At 28.6% G+C, this 19,363-nt stretch overlaps 2 protein-coding genes across 2 annotated transcripts; one reads left to right on the top strand and one right to left on the bottom strand.

The window, feature by feature from the left end:
- Nucleotides 1-9,876, top strand: LOC145184335 (sin3 histone deacetylase corepressor complex component SDS3-like). The gene is made up of 14 exons (XM_090093376.1): nucleotides 1-1,050; nucleotides 1,234-1,317; nucleotides 1,555-1,590; nucleotides 1,829-2,024; nucleotides 2,202-2,268; nucleotides 2,436-2,491; nucleotides 5,204-5,275; nucleotides 5,467-5,486; nucleotides 5,611-5,670; nucleotides 5,787-6,102; nucleotides 7,128-7,212; nucleotides 7,314-7,367; nucleotides 7,464-7,497; nucleotides 9,714-9,876. Exons 1-14 carry the CDS (start codon nucleotides 709-711, stop codon nucleotides 9,819-9,821), a joined length of 1,530 nt encoding a protein of 509 aa, XP_089949502.1. The 5' UTR covers nucleotides 1-708; the 3' UTR covers nucleotides 9,822-9,876.
- Nucleotides 9,877-16,093: 6,217 nt separating this feature from the next.
- LOC149886278 (uncharacterized) lies at nucleotides 16,094-18,495 on the bottom strand. Its single transcript, XM_090093765.1, has 3 exons — nucleotides 17,070-18,495; nucleotides 16,547-16,750; nucleotides 16,094-16,442 (listed from the first exon to the last, which is right to left on the bottom strand). Exons 1-3 carry the CDS (start codon nucleotides 18,456-18,458, stop codon nucleotides 16,188-16,190), a joined length of 1,848 nt encoding a protein of 615 aa, XP_089949891.1. The 5' UTR covers nucleotides 18,459-18,495; the 3' UTR covers nucleotides 16,094-16,187.
- Nucleotides 18,496-19,363: the final 868 nt, after the last annotated feature.

Here is a 19,363-nt window from a genome sequence, read left to right as displayed (position 1 = left end):
TTATTAATGGCCAATACTGTATTTTTGTTTATCAAAACAAAGCTTTACAGTATTGATAAGTAGGCATATGTAAATACATTCAACACAACATTTTTTATATATTATTACATATACAATATATGATACTTGTTTAAAGTATACCAAGGTATAATTACAATATTTATTAGAATCTATGTATCAAACTATTGGTATTTAAACTGTGATATGCGTATATAAATGGTGTAAAAGTTTGCTTTCTCCCAATTGTACAAGCGTTTTTAAACGATTTTTTTTAAAAATAACTAAACGATACCACTTGAGTACTCCGAAATGAATTATCCGCAAAATAGTTGGACAGTTTGGATTATTTGCTCAGGAGCAAATTTTCATAGACAGACGTAAAGGACAACTTAGGACAGCTTCCGCCCGAGTAAAATGTCCTACCGGAACACTTACTTCACGGACAGTTTTCTTCGTGAGAAAACTGCTTTCACTACACTGCCAAACTACACTGCTCTTCTAAACCCTTTGAGAGCAGTTGCTCACAGTATATGCAGTGGGCATTATACAGAGCGCTATTTTCGATAGTATTTTTTAGATCTTTAGCTATAAAATTTTGTTAAACATAAATAAGCTGGTTCAATTACCAAGAAAAATATTCAAAGACTCTTAGAAATGATGCCAAGAAAAATATATAAGTATTAAGAATCTATTAAATGTTTTAAAAAAATGACTAAAGAGATGGTGGATGATGAACTGTTAAAAGCAAGAAGAAAAAACGAAGAAGGCAGTAAGAAAATGCAAAGCAAGTTCTCTGAATCAAATTCACCTGCAACTTACTGTCCTATAGATGACCAATCAAAATCAAAAAGAGGACGAAAGCCATCACAGGCCAAGCTGGCAATGCTGGAATCGAAGAAATTGTTAGCAGATAAAAGAAGGTTTTTTGATGCAGATGGTGATGGCAAAAGAACCATTAAAAAAAAAAAAAGCTTTAGTGATGATCAAAGACAAACCAAAAAGACTGACATAATAAGTAATCAAAAAAATAGGAAAAAAAAAATTGTTAAAGTAAGTACTTCTTTATTGTTTATATAAAATATTGTATTATTTGAAATATTAGTGAAACTACTTTGATAAAAAGTTAGCTTATACTTTTTATCATTCTTTATTCTCAATTAGCTAATTTACCTACTCTTTTCTTGTTTTTACTAATACTTTGTATATATATCACTTACAGTTTACTTTTGTTAGAAGTTGTCTGAGGAAGAAAAGACTGACTCCAAGCTTTATAAAACAAAGCGTGGGAGTAAAATCAAGTTGGAAGAAGAAGAAGAAGTTAGTCCTTTACTTTTTTTTAAGCAACGCACTTTTTACTAGTTTATTATGTTTTTTGCTTTGACTAGTTAGGTTAGTATATAGAATTAAAAGTTTGTTAATAATTAAACCATGTAGGCTTCACCTACAGATAATGAGTTATTAGTTGTGATATATTTAAATTTTAAAAGATTAAGCTGTAAATAAGTCCATTCTTTTTCAGATGTTGATTGTATATGTTACTTTATTTTTTTAAAGGCCTTTAAAGAACCAGGCAAGGATCTTTCTCAGTTGGTAGATATTTTTTGTTAAATTCTTTTAAGTATGCTTTTTATTATTGAGTTAATATGGTTTAATAAACAATTTCTTCTCGAAAAAAAGTTCTCCTTGTTAGAGTTTATTATAATTATGCTATCAGTCTTGCTATATCAGAATTATTTATACAGTATTAATTGATTCATTAGTTAAACTTAGAAATTTACAAATTAATGGAATAATTTTTCATAATGAAGTTTTTTTAATTTTATATTAGATTGATGAAAAGGAGCAGGTTCGATTAAAGTCTAGGCGATCAAAGATAACAAGTGATGATGAAGATGAAGACACCACTGAAGATGAACTATGGTGGGAAGATTCTAAAAAAGATCAATCTGATGATCCTTGGGATACTATGTTTGGAGATACAGATGAAAATTTAGATAATGATTTCTTACAAAACTCTGATGAAGGTTTGTGTAGTTTGAAGGGTATAGTAAAAGTATTTAGAATGTTTTTTTGTTTTTTTTTTTTGTGTTAAAAAGGTCATATATATCTTGTTTTTAAACATTCCTCTAAATTGATTGTTTATATTTTATCAAATCTCTCTTTTACCAACCTTTTTCCCTTTGTTTTGCTTTTAATATAAGACACTGAAGATGCCAGTGAAACAGATATGGCTACACTGGAAGAAGAAATGTGCGAAGTAAAAGAGCAGTAAGTTTGAAGGGTTTTTTTCACTTTTATTTCTAAGTATTTATTATTAGATGAGAAATCCTGTTATATCGTTCACTTTAGAAAGTAACATTGTTAAAATATCTATGGTAACGTTCAGATAACATTTTAAACTTCTGATAATTGTTTATTTGGTTTTCTTGTTTTAGGATGTATCAAGAAAAAATTAAAGAGCTGAAGGAAAAATTGCAGCAGTTAGAAAAACGTAAGGTTATACTTTTGCAATTTCATTTACAATAAATTTTTTTGTTTCTCATTTATTTTTTTCACTTCTGAACTTAAGTTATAAAATACAAAATTAGATTATGAAGTTTTTAGGTTATGGGATTTCAAATATCTTTTTCATGCAACATAATAACATGTTCTATCCTGCATTTACAAACACAGTTTATATTTTACTATAAAAAAAAGTGTTTAATAGTCTGGCTGTTTTTTGTAATAATTGTGCATTTTTCAATTATAAACTTTTGTGTGAGTTTGAGAGAAATAAAAGAAAATAAGAGACAGCCAAAAGATTTTTATTCTTTTTAAGAAAGTTTTATATTCAACTTTAAATGTTGACATACTTGAAAATTAGATGATAAAGAATTGTTTGCCATGTTATCTTAATTTCTTGTAACTTCTCCTGCAAAACTGTTTTGGACAGTAGAGCAATCTTTTTCTCACTTTTTCTGCTTTGTTATTATTTCTTTTTAAGCTCTATCACTCCTATAATTTAGCTACCACAGTTTGCCACACTTTCCACTGTTCTCCAGATGACTGCCAGGTTAAAACTCCCCACTTCTAGTTTTTTTTACATATAATTAATTATAATTATTAGTAAACACAAATTATGCTGTTAAAAAAATCTGAACAAAATGAATTCTTTTTTTAATTGCATCATATTGATACAACATAAGTCTATAAAGCCCTGCTTTAAGGGAACACTCCCTTTCTCAATACATGCATATTTCCTAGTGATTCAAAAGTCCAAAAACACTTTACATCAAATGCCAGACTAACATTCATTTCTTCAAGTTTAAGAGATTATTTCTACAGTTGCAAGATTATGATTTTGTTTCACACCAGAATCTTCATTTATTGCAGAAAAAGAATACTGGTTATTTAGATTGAAATGTTAACAATAACTTTCAAGAGGTTTTGACCTAAAAAGTATTCTTACGATTGCATTAAGATTATCAATACTTCTTTCTTCAATTACAAGTTTGATAAATTCAGTGGTATCCTTGACATTAACTATATCTTTGATGACTATCTGATTGCAATTAAATAGTTTCTCTGTTTTATATTAAAAAGCATCTAAAATTTCCTGCAATTCTATAATTTTACTATTAATGCTTGACTCTACAACACCAGTAAGGTTTCTGCATAAAGTGTAATATAACTTTTTGGTTTTGTCTTTAGACAGTTCTAATACATTGAATGGATTTATAATAGTTTGGAAAAAGATTTGATTAGTTTTCTTTCATTTTGACTTGGTTTCATTTATCCTAAGTACGACAGAGGTCTGCGAGAGAGGTTTCTGGCCATTGAAGATTTTAACTTTTCCTCTTTTACAATGTTTTCTTGTTCCATTTTGCATTAAGTAATTCAGATGCCACTTTTTTGCATTTTCATCTACAACTGTTTCACTGATATCTTTGATAATGTGTAGTTTTTCTGAGAAAAATCATTTTTTCACCTAAATAGCAATCAAATAGTGAAACAACAGGAGAAAAACATATCTGAATAAGTTTTACAAAAAATTCCTAATATTTAAAAATTACATTATTAACTATGCATATCAAGATTTAAATAGCAGAGAACACAGGTTTTCTCAGCCACATTTGAAATATTTGATTGTGGCTCAACAAATGTCTGGATAAAATTTATCAGTGGAAAGGTTAGCTAGTAGTATTTTTCTCTACCTAAAGTATATTATTTACTATCAAATACAAACTCATGATCAAGGAAGTAGCATTTTTAAATCATATGAATCATGAAAATTTAAAACCACTTCAAAAGTTTATTTAGTTATTTTATTTACTATAGAATTAAGAGAAAAATACTTTTTAAAAGTAATATATAAAAGTTTTTAAGTTTTTAATAAAAGGGTTGTAAATTAGTGTAAAAATCAAAAGTAAAATAATTAAAATGTAGTGGTTGTTAAAGTATCTCTTCAATCAGCTGAAAAGATATGCAGTTTTTCCTTTATTTAAACAAAATTAGTTTCTCTTTCTGTTGTAATATACTACCAGGGGCCAACTGCCATTGAAATCAAGATTAAAATTAAAGTTCAGCCAAATATATTCTTGAATTTTTTCAAATGCTAAGTTTGTTATGGCTGTCAAAGATTTTGATCTAATACCTTTTCTTTTTCAGGCAAGCTGCACAAGTAGATAATTTGTCCTCTGACTGCCATAATGGTTTACTTTATTGAAATGTTTGAAGCATAAAAAAAACAAATAATTTAGTTTTGAAAATATTTAGCACTCAGATTTGTCTAACAGTAGAAAATATATCTACAAAAATGTGGATAAATAATTTTATCAAGAAAAATTAGAAGTGGGGAGAAGTTCGACAATGAGTTCAATCCAGAAAACATTGTTTTTTGAATGCAACTAATTTTGTTGAATCTGAGTTAAAAATGTTTTACCAACCATTATTTGGTGTAGAGCAGTTATGTTTCATTTTCATGGTTCAGAATGTTGTTTGTTGAGTTGTTTGCATGTTTAAAATAAATTATTTGAATAAAGTTTTCCTTATTTCTTGTTTTTGATGCAAATAATTAATTAAATATTTTGTTTTCTAGAATTTTAAAATTAACTTTAGTGTAGTTAAAAGTAATTTTCATAACAATATTAGGTTAACACATAAAAATAACATATTCATGTAAAAAATGATATCTCATTTTTCACAATGAAAATTGATTTTTTAGGAACTCTTCCTGATTATCTTGAAAAATTAGAAGAGTTGAAAAAACAGAAAGAAGATTGGATTCAAGTAGCTTGTAATTTTTTATACCTTTAATTTGAAAATATTTTAAACTATTTTTGTTATTTTTCTATTTACTTCACCTTTTTTTTTTTATTGCTTAGTCTATTTACTTATATTTGTTATGATGCATATATATAGGTATATATATACACACACACATCATAACAAATATAAGTAAATATACACATTTTCATGTACTTTTAGATGTTTTCAAAGCTTATGAGGTAAAAAAAATTCTTTTGATGCAACTTTCCAATATTTTTACTTTCTCCCAGGCTTGAGATCTTATTCTAAATTGATTGTTATTTAAAATCAGCAATATGATATTTTCCATTAAATATGATCTAGGAAAAAGAATTGCTAAAGGAATATGAGCGTGAGAAACGCCAGACAAAGCAGGATTTTGAGGTTATTAGGTCTATTTGTTGTTATGGGTTCTTATACCAGTTTAAGTTTTTATTTTAAGGTAGCCAATTTTACTAAGATGACAAAAGTTTAAATTCTTGTATTTCTTTTAAATTTAGAAGAAAAAAAGTGAGCTAAAAGAACTCCTAATAAATGAATTGCGAGAAAAAAAGAAGCTAATTGAGTCTGAAAAGTCAACTATTGATCTTATCAATAACGTAGGATCTATTCTTCCTATGGAAGTAAAACCTGTTGTTACTAGGAAACTTCGTCGGCGTCCTAATGATCCTCCTCCTGCTGCTGAGAAGAAAAGGAAAGTTGTTTCAGCTCAATTATGTTTTCTTCTTGATGAAGAACAAATATATGCTGACTTAAAAAAAATTAATAAAAACTTCAAGTGTGACCCTCCAGTTGTTAGTGACACAGTAAAGCCAGGTCAGTCTATAGCACTTTTAAAAATTAATTCAAGATATATTGTATATATATTTTGTGCCTTAAGATATATGTTGTATGTATATCTTGAAGCACAATATCTCAACATTGCTAATTGCAGCAAGAGTGAATATAATAGGATATTAGGAAGTCATGTTGGTATTTCATTAAGAACTTGCTAACTAAGAATTATTCCTGTTTCTCTGCAAGGAAATCCTGAATTAGGGTCAATATTTGCTAAACTACATTGTTGACAACCTTTCAGCATCTAACTTTTTCTTACCAAGGGTTTTTACTGAAAAAAAAAAAAGCAAAAAAAAAACTTTTTTTTGTTTGCTTTTTTAGCGTTTTTTTGTGTTTGTTTTTTTGCGTTTGCTTTTTTCACAAGGTGATCTCATTTGAAACCTAGCATAAAATGGTCAAGGCATAAGATACTTCTAAAAATAATTGAAATGAGTAATTGCAGACACAAATTTAACTGTAAGACAAACAACTTGAATATTTTAATTTACAAAATACTTTTTGTGATTTAATATTCTTTTTGTTTCAAAAAAAAAAATTTTAATTTTTAAAATTATTGGATTTTACTCAGTAGTTTGGATAAAAAATGAGGAAACATGGAGCAAATACAAAGTCCACAAAAATAAATCCATATAAAGGCAGTCCATTACATAGCTGAACTTAGTGTATCTCTGATGTTGCTTTAAATGGCTATAAAGTTATTATAATAACAGTTTTGATTCATATAAGGCATTTGTAGACATTGAACAAAGTAATAAAATGTTATGGTTATTTGTTGATTTTCAGTATTTATCATACTTACATACATACATACATACATACATACATACATACATACATACATACATACATACATACATACATACATACATACATACATACATACATACATACATACATACATACATACAGATTTATATATAAGGGCTTTTACAAATATGTATGTATGAATGTATGTATGTATATATGTATGTATGTATGCATGTATTTATGTATATACACACTAGTTGCAGAAAAATGTGACCCTACGCAATTTCCTGATGGTGCAGACGCAAAAATCAAAGATGATATGTTGTATTATAACAAAGAATGGTGAGTTGATTTTAGTACTTTTTGAATATTATTGGCAAAAAAATTATCTCAGCTTTCAATTTTAACTTACTGTGTTTCCTTTTATTTTAAATTAATTTTAGGTATGAAAGTGGAGATTTTATTTATTTAAACAGCCGAGATGGCGAGAGATTTAAGTATGATTCTATTTGAAATAAAGTTATAAAGTTCTCTTGTTTTTTGTAAAACAAGCTGAAATATAAAAGATATAAGAGAAATTTTTCTTTTTTTAGTGCCCAAATTCATTCTATAACCGCAAACAGAGAGGTAAATTTTTGTCTTGTTTATTTTAAAACAATTTTCAATATAAGCTTTTTTTTTGTTGTTTGATAATTTTCACACTGAGCCTGATGGTGGCTTTACTGTTAATTCTTGTTATTGTTTCAATACAACTATCTAAAAACCAGCCATATACCTTGTGCAATTTGAACTAACAACTGGAGTATGTTCATAATATTAGGCTTGTAATTTTAAAACAGTAAAAGTTCGTGATAAAGAAAGGTCAGCTTTTCCACCTTCTACTTTTTGAATTTGTTAAACATAGCTTTGTTCCAACCGCTCTTGTAAAACCAAGAAGCACTGTTTGAATGAGTGAAAGAACAAGAAGCACTGTTTGAATGAGTGCAAGAACAAGAAGCACTGTTTGAATGAGTGCAAGTGCATGAAATGCTCTGTTTGGTGAGCTTAAAATGTTTTTTAAAAAATTCCCTGAGCTGATGTTGTACAAAGTTGTTAAACAAAGTTGGCAGAAAATTAGTTAAGGTTAGTGTTATATTAGTGAAACAAAAGAATGTCTCCAATCTAAAAAATCCTTTTTCTGGTCAACCAAAGAAGCATGTATTTTAGTGCAGTTCTCATTTGATTAACAAATTATCTTCGTTTCTGTAATAGTTGCATTTTTTGCAATCAGTTGCAATTTTTTTGAATGTTTATTACTTAAAACATGAACATTTCTTTTTATGGTGGATCTTTATGCTAGTTGCTTGTTTATCCAAAAAAAAATTATGCAAAAATAATTGTGGAATAAGTAGTCAATTTTCTTGAGTCTGTAAGGTATTAAAATAAAATTTGGCTGGCCTTAAAGAAGCAAGTTATTTTTGAAAGTTTTAGTGTTATGAAAATCAAAAATATGGTTGATCAACTGAATTCTGTTGATTTTGAATTTAATTCTGTTGTTCGTAGATTATAAGGTCTTTTCCAAAATGTATAAGAAATGATTATCAATTGTCTAACATTTCTATTCTGCAAAAATTAACATCAAAACATACCATGATAGAGAGATATTTAGAAAAGCTATTAATGAGTCACCAGATGAGCTAAAAATTTTTTCTTATAATTGTTTATTGGTCATGTTTATTGTTTGCATAATTACTGCTGTTTACATTCTTAATTTCAGTTTTAAGTTTTTAACACAGTCACTGTATTAAATATTTCTTTCTTTTTTGAAACTTCAAGAAAAGTCATGGTTAAAAAATTTAATAATTTTTAAATTCATGAATTTAATTATAAAATTGTTTATAATTTGGTTACAAAGAAAAAGTTAAGTTCAAAATAATTACAGCATTAAGTTGATTGTGAGATGGAAATAACATAAGAAGCTTTATTGTAACACATTTAAATGCTTCCTCCATCTCTCCAAAGCCTGTTGAGGGTTGCTGTGTGTTTGAAAATTTTTTTAAAGAAAACTTCAGGATTATCAACATATCAGAAAAAGGAAATTAAAAGCACTATTGCATTTTAAAGAAACTTGGTCTTGAAAATTATTTACACAAATTTGGTGGCAATAGAACACTAAGAGGACCTAGTTTTGTAACTGAGTCTCTGGATGAAGTTTTTTCACTGCTTTCTTTCTCTTTAATGTGTGAAAGTATGAACTGTCATTGCAGTGTGAACTGTCCAACTATGAACTGTTAAAGCTTTGACAATAGAACTTGGAAAAGATCTGAATAGAATACACAAAGTTATTTTTAGATAATATAAGCACTAATGTGAAACTTACCTTCTTGTACTGGCTTTTAGCAACAGACTTCAGCAAAACCTAGTGAAGTATTTAACTAATTATTTCATTTGAGACTCGTAGATATTGGTACTGATACATTTATTATGGCGCATATCTTGACAACTTAAATAGAGGTAAACCTTTTGGACCTTTTATGTTAAGTAAATTTTTACTGGAATTATTTTTATATAGTACTCATTTTTACAACTTCAGTGGGTACAAAATCCTTATCCCTTCTATTTTCTATTGTCTTTTTTTTTTTTTTTTGGTTCTATTATTTAAATTAAACACTCTACAATCTAACTGGTCTGGGTTTTAGATAGTTGTGTTTGAATTATTTTTTTTAACAAGGTATGTATCGTATCTTATCTTATACCTTATCTTATATCTTAACTTATGTCATATCTCGAACTTTACAAAAATCTCAAATAAATAAAAAAAACTTGAATAAATTATGAGATTGATTTAAAATGTTATGTTCCAGATCTGGATAAAGAAACTAACAGAAGGAACACGTTTAAAGATATATGTGGGGCATCTACAAAGAGGAAAATACTCGATTGAAAGTAGACCTGCTCCTGTCAAGAAGTGAAGATATTAATATGTATATTATTTTGCTTATATATAAAGTAATAATTTATAGATAATCGCTTTCTTTTTTTTTTTTTTTTTTTTTCTTTTACTGACTTTATTCTGTGTAACCTTAAATATGGATTTTCAAATAAAAAATTTAGTTGATTTATTGGCTTTTAAAATCAAATTAATGAGTATCTATTTCAACGAAAATAGAAAAATCTCCTAGTTTTCAAGTATTGGTCGTTATACAAAAATGCTTTTAGGGCATTTGAGCCAAATCATATTGTTGAGAGTTTCATTTTGAGTTTAAACAAATATTTGTGTAGTGCACTATGCATACATTTGTTTAAAAGTTCGTTTTATGATAAATCTACAAGAATTGGTTTTATAATGTCATATATGAATCTTTTCAAATTAGTATTACTTTTAGTTTAGAACATCTTGTGTAAAGCTTTTAAGCTTTTTATACTTACGCCACCTATACACATTGTATACGCATGTAAACGCATTATTCAAAAAGAACTGATGACGGTGCTCGTTACTTTCAAAAGCCGTCATTGAAATTAATATCATTAATTTGATTTTAAACTCAACACCTTCAAAACTGTCTCTTAATTAGCTCAAATTTATCACCACTGACATCTGTTACGTCATCATTTAAAGGTGAATATTCAACATGATGATTAATTTTTGTCATTGTTTACTCTACTGATGGGTAGTTAACCTTTTAAGCAGCATGTGCCATTGTTGTAACAGTTCCAATGCCCTATCACCGATTCAAGACGTTATCCTTGAAAATACTTTAATACTTTCGTGTCCTCTTTCCTATTCCTCTAAAAGTCGAAACATCTTATATTTGTGTCAATTTTTTTATTTTTTGCTTTGAATACTTTTAAATGGGCATTCGTTACATTTAAATGAACAGCATCCTCATGAAACGTCAAATTGTCTTGATAGTCAACGTTCTTTAAGGAACATTCTATGCATGCCAGTGAATTGTACATAAAGTCTTTTTACAGTTTGAAGTTTATAAGAATGTTACAATCATTTTCATTTTCTACAAGTTCTACTTCTTGAATACGACCAGTGTTTCACAACACTTGCTGATGTTTCTTAAGGTTCTCACCGCAGGTGTTCATATCTCACCATCATTTCTGTTGTTATGTTTGACTAAAAGTACTTAAGCTATCTAACATTATTAGTTTCTAGCAATTTATTTACTTCCCTATCTATCCGTTAATCTTTCTCTATTTTTTAAACTTTAATATAGGTCTAGACTTTTTCAAAAGTATATAAAAAAGATTTTCTTCCCCTTAGAAAGTGTTTCGTTGCTTTTTATAATTTGCTGAAGATAAAAATTTATTTCTTTAAAACTGACGTAGTGTTTCATGGTAAATTTAAAAGCCGGTTTAACTTTGAAAAATGTTGTGAACTCGCTGTAGGTCCTTCTTACTTGAAAAAAAAATCCACATCTCAAAAAAAAAAAACTCAAAGATGGCTACAAAACATTAAAAAGTTTCAAAGTAAAAAGACCACTTTTTGTGGATAGTGATTCCGATGGTGATATCAGCTTTAGAGACATTTTATATGAAAACGAAGATAAAAGTGGGAATGAAGGTGAAAAAATTAGTCTTGGTGAGGTCACTAATGAAAATGTGATTATTAATTTTGACAGAAAAAGTAAAAAAAGCATGTTATGTAAGATTTATGTTGAGAGAAAAAGATGAAGACGGGGATTTTAAGGCGGAGTATCTAAGCAAAATGCATGTTAATAACTTTGCTAGAGGAGTAATATTTGTAGAAGATGTGCATAGCGTACCTGAAAAGTAGATAAGAGCACTTTTACCATCACCAAGCATGTCAGGGACAACTTAATGAACTTAAGGACGCATTTTTTTTCGTGTTAATTTTGAAAACAAACAGCTTCGCTAATTCTCGCATTGTATGATTCAGAAAAATAATAATTAAAACTTTGGTTAGTGAAAAAAATTTTAATGTCTTGTTTGTGATTGGACTATACCTTTTTTTCTGACTATTTTGCTTCTTCCCAGACTGTCCCCTTTCTCTCTTCGGCTGTCTCACTTCTCACCACCCCTCTCCCACTCTCAGTACTATATATGTACCTTACTAGGGTTAGTAAGAGTTAGCTATTATAGAAAACCATATAAAATATCAGGTTTAAATTTTTGGAGGAGTTTGCGATTATATCTAGACAGGTGGAAGGGAGAAAAGCAGTTTTTGCTGATATGCAAATTGCTTGTCCCATTTCTCAACACTCTCACCTACACTGTTTTTGAGCTGAGTTCATGTATATTCGTGTAACACATATAGCCCGAGAAGGCTATAACCCCAACTTGAAGTTCTGGAGAAACCCTTTGGAGCGAGTGATATATACACACCCCTATATCAAAAATGAAAAAACTGAAATGAAACTATTATGTATGAGAAAAAAGAATCTTTTTTAAAATTTTCATTTTATTAAACATGACAGCTTCTTATATTTTGCATTTTTTACAGTAATGCTTTTCTAAAAATGATTTCTGAAATCATCCTTTTGATCTGATAATAGACACATGACATTCAGTGACAATAGACAATTCCGTTCAGCAAGTCTTTGAAGCATATCAATGTTTTTCAGTAGTTTGTGGCAGTCATTTTCTGCAAAGTGACCTCATGAAAAGGCTGGATTTTGATGTGAAGTGCAGTAAGTCATTCTTTTGCCTTTGACCACCTGTCTTTCAATGTTTTATAGAGGAGGTTTATCTCACCTAGAAGAAGGTGTAATTCCATGAGTGAAATCAAGTTAAGCACAAGTTCACTATTTGACATAGAGATAAGGGGCTCTTGAACTACATTTTTGAAAGCTTTTGCTTTTTTCAAATCTTTTCCAGCAGTTTTGAAGGCTTCAAAGCAATTTTGAAGTGATCCAAGTGTACGAGGATTCTCACAATTTTCCAAATTTCGCAAGTCAGTATCACATCATGTGCATGGTGACTACTTGCATGTGACTGCACACCACAGAGATTGTTTGCCAATTTCAAGTCACATGATACAACAAATGGAACATTTTCAGGATAGATCAAGGTCAAAAGTTTCTTGAGATTATCATAATTTTCTAGTATATCTTCAGCAACTGCAACAAGAAGTTGTCGTTTCACACTGCTGTCTGCTGCAGTTTGGCAAGTCAAGGTCTTTTTGCTGGGTGGGCATGGAATGGGACTATTTGTATTGAGCTCTTGAATGCCTTGACTGATTTTTAATAAGCTATCACCACCATCTAAACAATTGATAATTTTGTAACTTGATTCAGAGTGGTGGCAAGTTTTTTAATGCCAGAATTAGACAATCCTGTTTTGCACTAAATCCTCTGCTGTCAACTTTAGCTTACTACCAGAAAGGTTTTTTGAGCAAGAAGGACCTAGAGTTAAATTGAAGTATTTTTGTAATGAACAATGGACATATTTAAAATATTATTTGTATTTTCTAAAACTAAGAATTTAAGAATATACCATTGATAAGTTGCTGTTAAAAAGTAAGTTCAAAAACATTCACTTATATTTAACAAATGCAAATAATTAAAACATATGAAATATGAAAACTTTGATTAGCTGTTCCTGATTTTTAACAAATAAATATTTTTGAAAGGTCTTCAACTGATAGGGACTGATAAAGTCTTCAACTGATAGGGACTTGTCACACCCTCAGGCTTCATATTATATCTTTCATTTCCAATCTTAAAACAAATAAAATGTTTTCTATCTTTCTCAAATCCATTACATAAAATATTGCTGAGTGATGTTAGCTCTTAAAATGTTACCTTAAAACTTTAACTTGTGTAAGAGGAAGAAGTCTTCCACCTTTTGTCTGTGTGACTCTGATTGTACCATGTGGTGAAGCATCTTTAGAAGTGATAACTGAAGATGTAATTTGTTCACCTACTGTGGACTCTGCTGAAGCAAATTGGAACATGCTTTCTCTGAAGGTATATATTTAATAGTGTGTTAACCCTTTTTCAATTACTGTCAAGCAAAATGAGCATCGTCTTTCAACTTTTGCAGGTTGAGAAAGGTTCAAATTTTCCAAGGGGTGTTTTTCATTCAGCATTTTATGGTCAATTTTGCAGATAAGGAAATCACAAATCTGACCCCTTGTAGTGGGGCAAATGGCTATTGTGGAAAATTGAAAAAGAGTTGGAAGAATAATGTTCCCTTCATTGTACTTTCTTTAAAGACTAATTCAGCAACTGTCACAAATGCCTTCAGGCACTCTTGTATCATGAAATGCCTTCAGGCACTCTTGTATCTTTGATTCTTTCAATTAGAAATGGTGTAAGAACGCGATTACACTGTTTCATACAAATCATACACGCAGTGTTCCTGCAGTCTTCATGTGATTTTATTGATTTTATTGAAAGATTTGATGGAAATTACTTATGCCTTAAAAATGTAAAAATAAGAAGTTGTAACTTATACAATATGTGCAATTAAATGAGATTTTAAAAAAAGATAAAATTTTTGTAGACAAAAAACTTTATAAGCCATATTTCTATCAAATTAAAGGTAAAATTTCATAATTTAATAGAAAGAATTACTTACACTGTAAAAGATAAAAAATAAATCAAGCAATTCAAACAATGTGTTAGAAAATGAGATTTTTAAAAATGATTTTTTTTTTTTTTTCGGACAAAATAGTTCTATGTCAGTTTCTGCAATTTTGATAACAGGAATGTGTATATATTATTCCCTCCAAAGGGGTTCTCCGGATCATCAAGTTGGGCTAACAGCCTTCTCAGGCCATATTTAGTAAAGTAGTTTCATTTGCAGCCAAGTTTAATTAAATCAAATGTATGATACATGACAGAGGGTTAACAAAATATAAAACACAAATAGCTGATATTAGACTTCAGATTTTTAAAAGTTTTAAGCGACAATATAGTTTACTTTGTTGTTAAAATGGTATCAAGGAAAAATATTTGGTTTTATAAAATCAGATATTAAATTGAGTTTCAGTTTAAATATTGAAAAAAAATTGATATGTTGTAAGATAGAGCATTAAACTGATGCTTTATAAGATAGAGCTTAAATTCAAATAAATTAAAAAAAAAGTTTATTTTGATTTTTTAAATTGTTTTTTTTCCATAGAAACCACCTAAACTCATTTTTAAAATTGGAATATATCATTTGCAGTTAGTTATAATCTTTTGAAAAGGGTTTTTTTTTATGAGAAAGATAAGGGTCATCCATTTTTTATGTCACGCGCTGTAGGAAAGGGAGGGGTTTATACTTTTGTAATGGCTTGTTAAGGGGGGAAGAGGAGAGATATAGAATTTTGTGATGCAACAAATTTAGATTTTAAAATTATTATATAAAGCTATGGGAAAAAAAATGATACAACCAATTTTATAAAAGCTCAAATTGTTTATAAATATTGTTTATAAATAATTTAACTTTTTATGATTATTGTGTTTTCTCGAACTAAACTTTAAAAAAAAATGAGCTAGAGCAATTGATTACATTCGTTTAAAAGAACCGATCTTGAATCTTTACAGTTAAAAAACTTTTTTCCTTTACGCTTGAAAGTGATTTTTGTTGGTCAAAATAAACTTCACAATCGAGTGCCCGATTCGGCTGTAAAATACCAAGAGTTGAAGTGAATTCAATACATGCAATGATTAAAAACATTGAAATGTATTGAATTTACATGTAGGGTTCCTACAGGGTCATTGGTAAAAAACAGGATATTTTTTAAAAAAAACAGGACTGTTGAGGACTAAAAAACAGGATTTATCTTAGAAAAACAGGCTATTTTGTGAGACAATTTAAAATATATTATTTAAAAAAATGATAATGGAACTAGTAAAAACGTTTTATAAACAGTAAAAACTGTATATATATACATATATATACATACATACATACATACATACATACATACATACATACATACATACATACATACATACATACATACATACATACATACATACATACATACATACATACATACATACATACATACATACATACATACATACATACATACATACATACATACATACATTTATATATATATATATATATATATATATATATATATATATATATATATATATATATATATATATATATATATATATATATATATATATATATATATATATATGGTATAAACCTTATCTTAATACTTATATTATAACTTATTGTTAATTGTAATTTAAGAATCTTATTTGTATATTTAATAATTATCTTATGTTTAATTTATTTTACAATTTATACTAGTAACCTTTTCTATCTTAAACTCTTGTTTCAAACTTTTTTAAGGAATTGAAAACAAGAATATTTTTTCTCTTTTTAAAAATTTTTCAATTGTGAACAGCCTTTCATTATTTTAATTCTAGTTTTCTTTTCCTTTCAATTTCCATATCCAACTCTGCACTTAGTTTTCTTTTAAGTTTCTGTCCCAGCTCTACTTTTTGCTGGCCTTCTAGGAATACAACCCTTGAGATTTTTGCAACACAAACTTTTAATAGTTTGTTTCCCTCGTCCAACATTTTTTCGGCAGAATCTATTTGTATTCTTAGCTGTTTTATGGAGTGCTCAATATCTTCAAGCTTTAATTTTCTATCGTTGCGCTTTGCCTAAATATAATGGAAAAAGAAATTTAAATCGATGAAGCAATTTTGTTCTTTTATTTGAGAAGTTTAAATTAAACTTTTTTTTTTAAATCACTCAAAAAAATAACCTCCTCGTCTTTTTTTTCTTGAAGGTCTACTTCATTTTTTCTTTTCTCAACCAAGTATTTTTCATATGCTGAACGAGAATTTTTCCACCCATCAATCATTGCTGGAGTTACGTTAATAGCTACTGAACCACCACTTTGAATAATGAAGTCTTTAATGATTCGAATTGACTCGAGGGTATCTTCACAGATGTTGTTGCCATGTTTCTAAACAGAAATAAATAATGAAATATACGATAACTAATGGTAACTAGCAATTTAACCAAACTATCATATGAATATTTTTTATTATCAGGACAACACAAAACAATTAATTCTTGGACAAAAAGTTTTTTATTAAACTGACAACTTTCTTGCTAACAAGACCATCAAGAGATTCAAGCTCTAAAGCAGTTTTCTTACCAAGTTCACATTTGTTCTAAAAACATTACAAATTGTTTATCTTAAAAATAACATTCTAGCATAGTCAATTTTGAAAATAAAAAAAACTAAAATAAAAAGCCAACTCATAAGAAATGCATGTTACCTTGTGAATCTCAGCATTATTTAAGTCAAGGGTTTTCAACTTTGATATAGGCTTCAACCGTTTGGATGGTTGCAGAATAACATCATCAATAACAAACTTTGAGAGCAAGTTCTTTAGAAGGTTCTGCATCTTTGGGAACAGGACTGTAATAATTGGCTGTTTTGTTTCTAATGCAACTGTGAAGCCTTTGAAATCATGAGCAATAAAGATGACAGAGTATGCAATGGCAGGCAACATTTTATTATTTAGTGCTTTCTTAATACGAATGTACCTTTCAGTTGTTGCAATACCTGCTTTACCATTGAACTCTTTTTGATTTGGTAGAACTTTTAAAAAATATTCTCGCAAATTGTCAAACTGCTCCATTACCCTCACTAATACGTCTTGAATGCTTATCCAACGAGTAGAGATATGTCTTAACATCCGTTGACCTTGAAGCTCAGTGAATGATTCCACAGCAAAATATTCTTCAATTCTTTTTGCAGAAAATTTAAAAAAACTGTGCAAATCAATTGCTAATTGGTCCAAATCAATACCCTCAGAAATCAACAATTTCAAACCTTCCAAAAATGAATTGGAAACTGTATGGAGCGGACATGACCCAACATTGATAATGAACTTTTCTTTTTTTTCAAAATAATTTTCTAATTTTTTTAAGAACAATTTATTGACATTGGGACCGTCCATACTAATGGAGAGAATTGACTCTGGTTGCAGCTGAATTTTCCATAACAACTTTTTAAAATGACCAAGGAGGTCTTCCGCAGTACACCTTCCTACAAACAATGTACCCAAGTATGATGTTATTATTTGCTGAAAGTGATTAGAATGGTACGTGGCATAAGCGTCATATGGTTTTTTTGTTTGTGATGTAGTTGTTTCATCAAATCGAAATGTGAATGGCACACATTTCAACTCGTTCCAAATAATTTTTTTAATATAAGGGGCAATGCCAAACTGAATCATATATTTAAGTTTGTCAGATTTTTGTTGATATGCTTTAGCAATTTCAGAATCCGGAAACATACGCTTATACTTAGAATTGTCACTATCAGCTGCAGAAAATGCACAGTTTGAATCAATTATATCTAAGCAACGAACAATTTCAGCTGTAACTACTTGGTCTTCGGTACTTAATGTTATACTTTTTGTAGGTAGCTTTAGAGCTAAACTGTCTGAATTTGTCACAAATTTAGACTGTAATCTACCTGATTTTGCATTTTCTTTATGTTTCTTTGACTTCAAATGTAGATTAATCTGGGTTACACCAGCTGAAATGTTTATGTCCACATAACAAAATCTACAGAAGCCATGGTTAACAGACTTATTTGAAGCTTTTATCCATGGATAACTCTTTTCCCAGGATAATTGGTATTTAGTCTTTCCCATACAGAAATAATTACTTCAAAAAAAATTAATTATTTTAACTAAAAAATAAAATAAATAAATTGCACTCTTGGCTGCCTAAAAGGTTTATATCAGTATAAAAGAGTCTAGAAAATCATTGTAAGGTTTAATCGTTGCAATTGAAACTTTTATATTTCTGTAAAGAAATTCTTTCTTGAAACTTTTATATTTCTGTAAAACTGCTTACATATGGGGAAGAAGAGGCTCCATAAATCTGATTTAAAAATCTAAACCACCTAAACAATAAAACTACCTAAACCCTAAAACAAAATTGCAGTATGAGGTAATCTTTCTAGTTGTCACATAAAACCAACTGATCAGCAAAACAGGTTTACACCACATCAAAAAAAAGTGTTCTTTAAAATAATTTAACTTAATTTATGAATCCAGTCATACAAGTGAAAATTTCATTTAAAAGTAAAGTTAACTTTCATAATTATGACTATAATTTAACTTTTCATGTTTAACATAACAAAATAAACCAAAGGTATTCAAAAATTCAATTTATAACATTTACATGGTTTAATATTCTATTTCAAAAAAATAGATGTTAAAACTATGTTAAGTAATAGCTGATATTATACCAAAAACAAAATTAGTAAATTTTGTTTGAAAAACTTTTTATCTTGATTGCCTCCTAAATCCATAAAATATACCACTTTATATATAAACATTGTCAGACTTTTAAAAAAAACAGGCTATTGCCTTAAAAACAGGAAAAAAACAGGAAAACAGGCCAAAATGGAAAAAATAGGAAAAAAACAGGAAAACAGGCTCTGTAGGAACCCTGTACATGAAATGATTAAAAACATTGCATGTAAAAGTGAAGAATGAATTACAGCTTTTGTGTTTTTTTAAGAAACATTGAAAACTGTAAGAAAACTGTA

This window comes from Hydra viridissima, unplaced genomic scaffold, assembly GCF_058129835.1.
Source record: "Hydra viridissima isolate aposymbiotic clone 2 unplaced genomic scaffold, HvirCarnegie_v1 scaffold_7, whole genome shotgun sequence".
Taxonomy (NCBI): domain Eukaryota; kingdom Metazoa; phylum Cnidaria; class Hydrozoa; order Anthoathecata; family Hydridae; genus Hydra; species Hydra viridissima.
The sequence above is the reverse complement of the archived record's forward strand: the minus strand, read 5'-3'. Positions and strand labels throughout refer to the sequence as shown.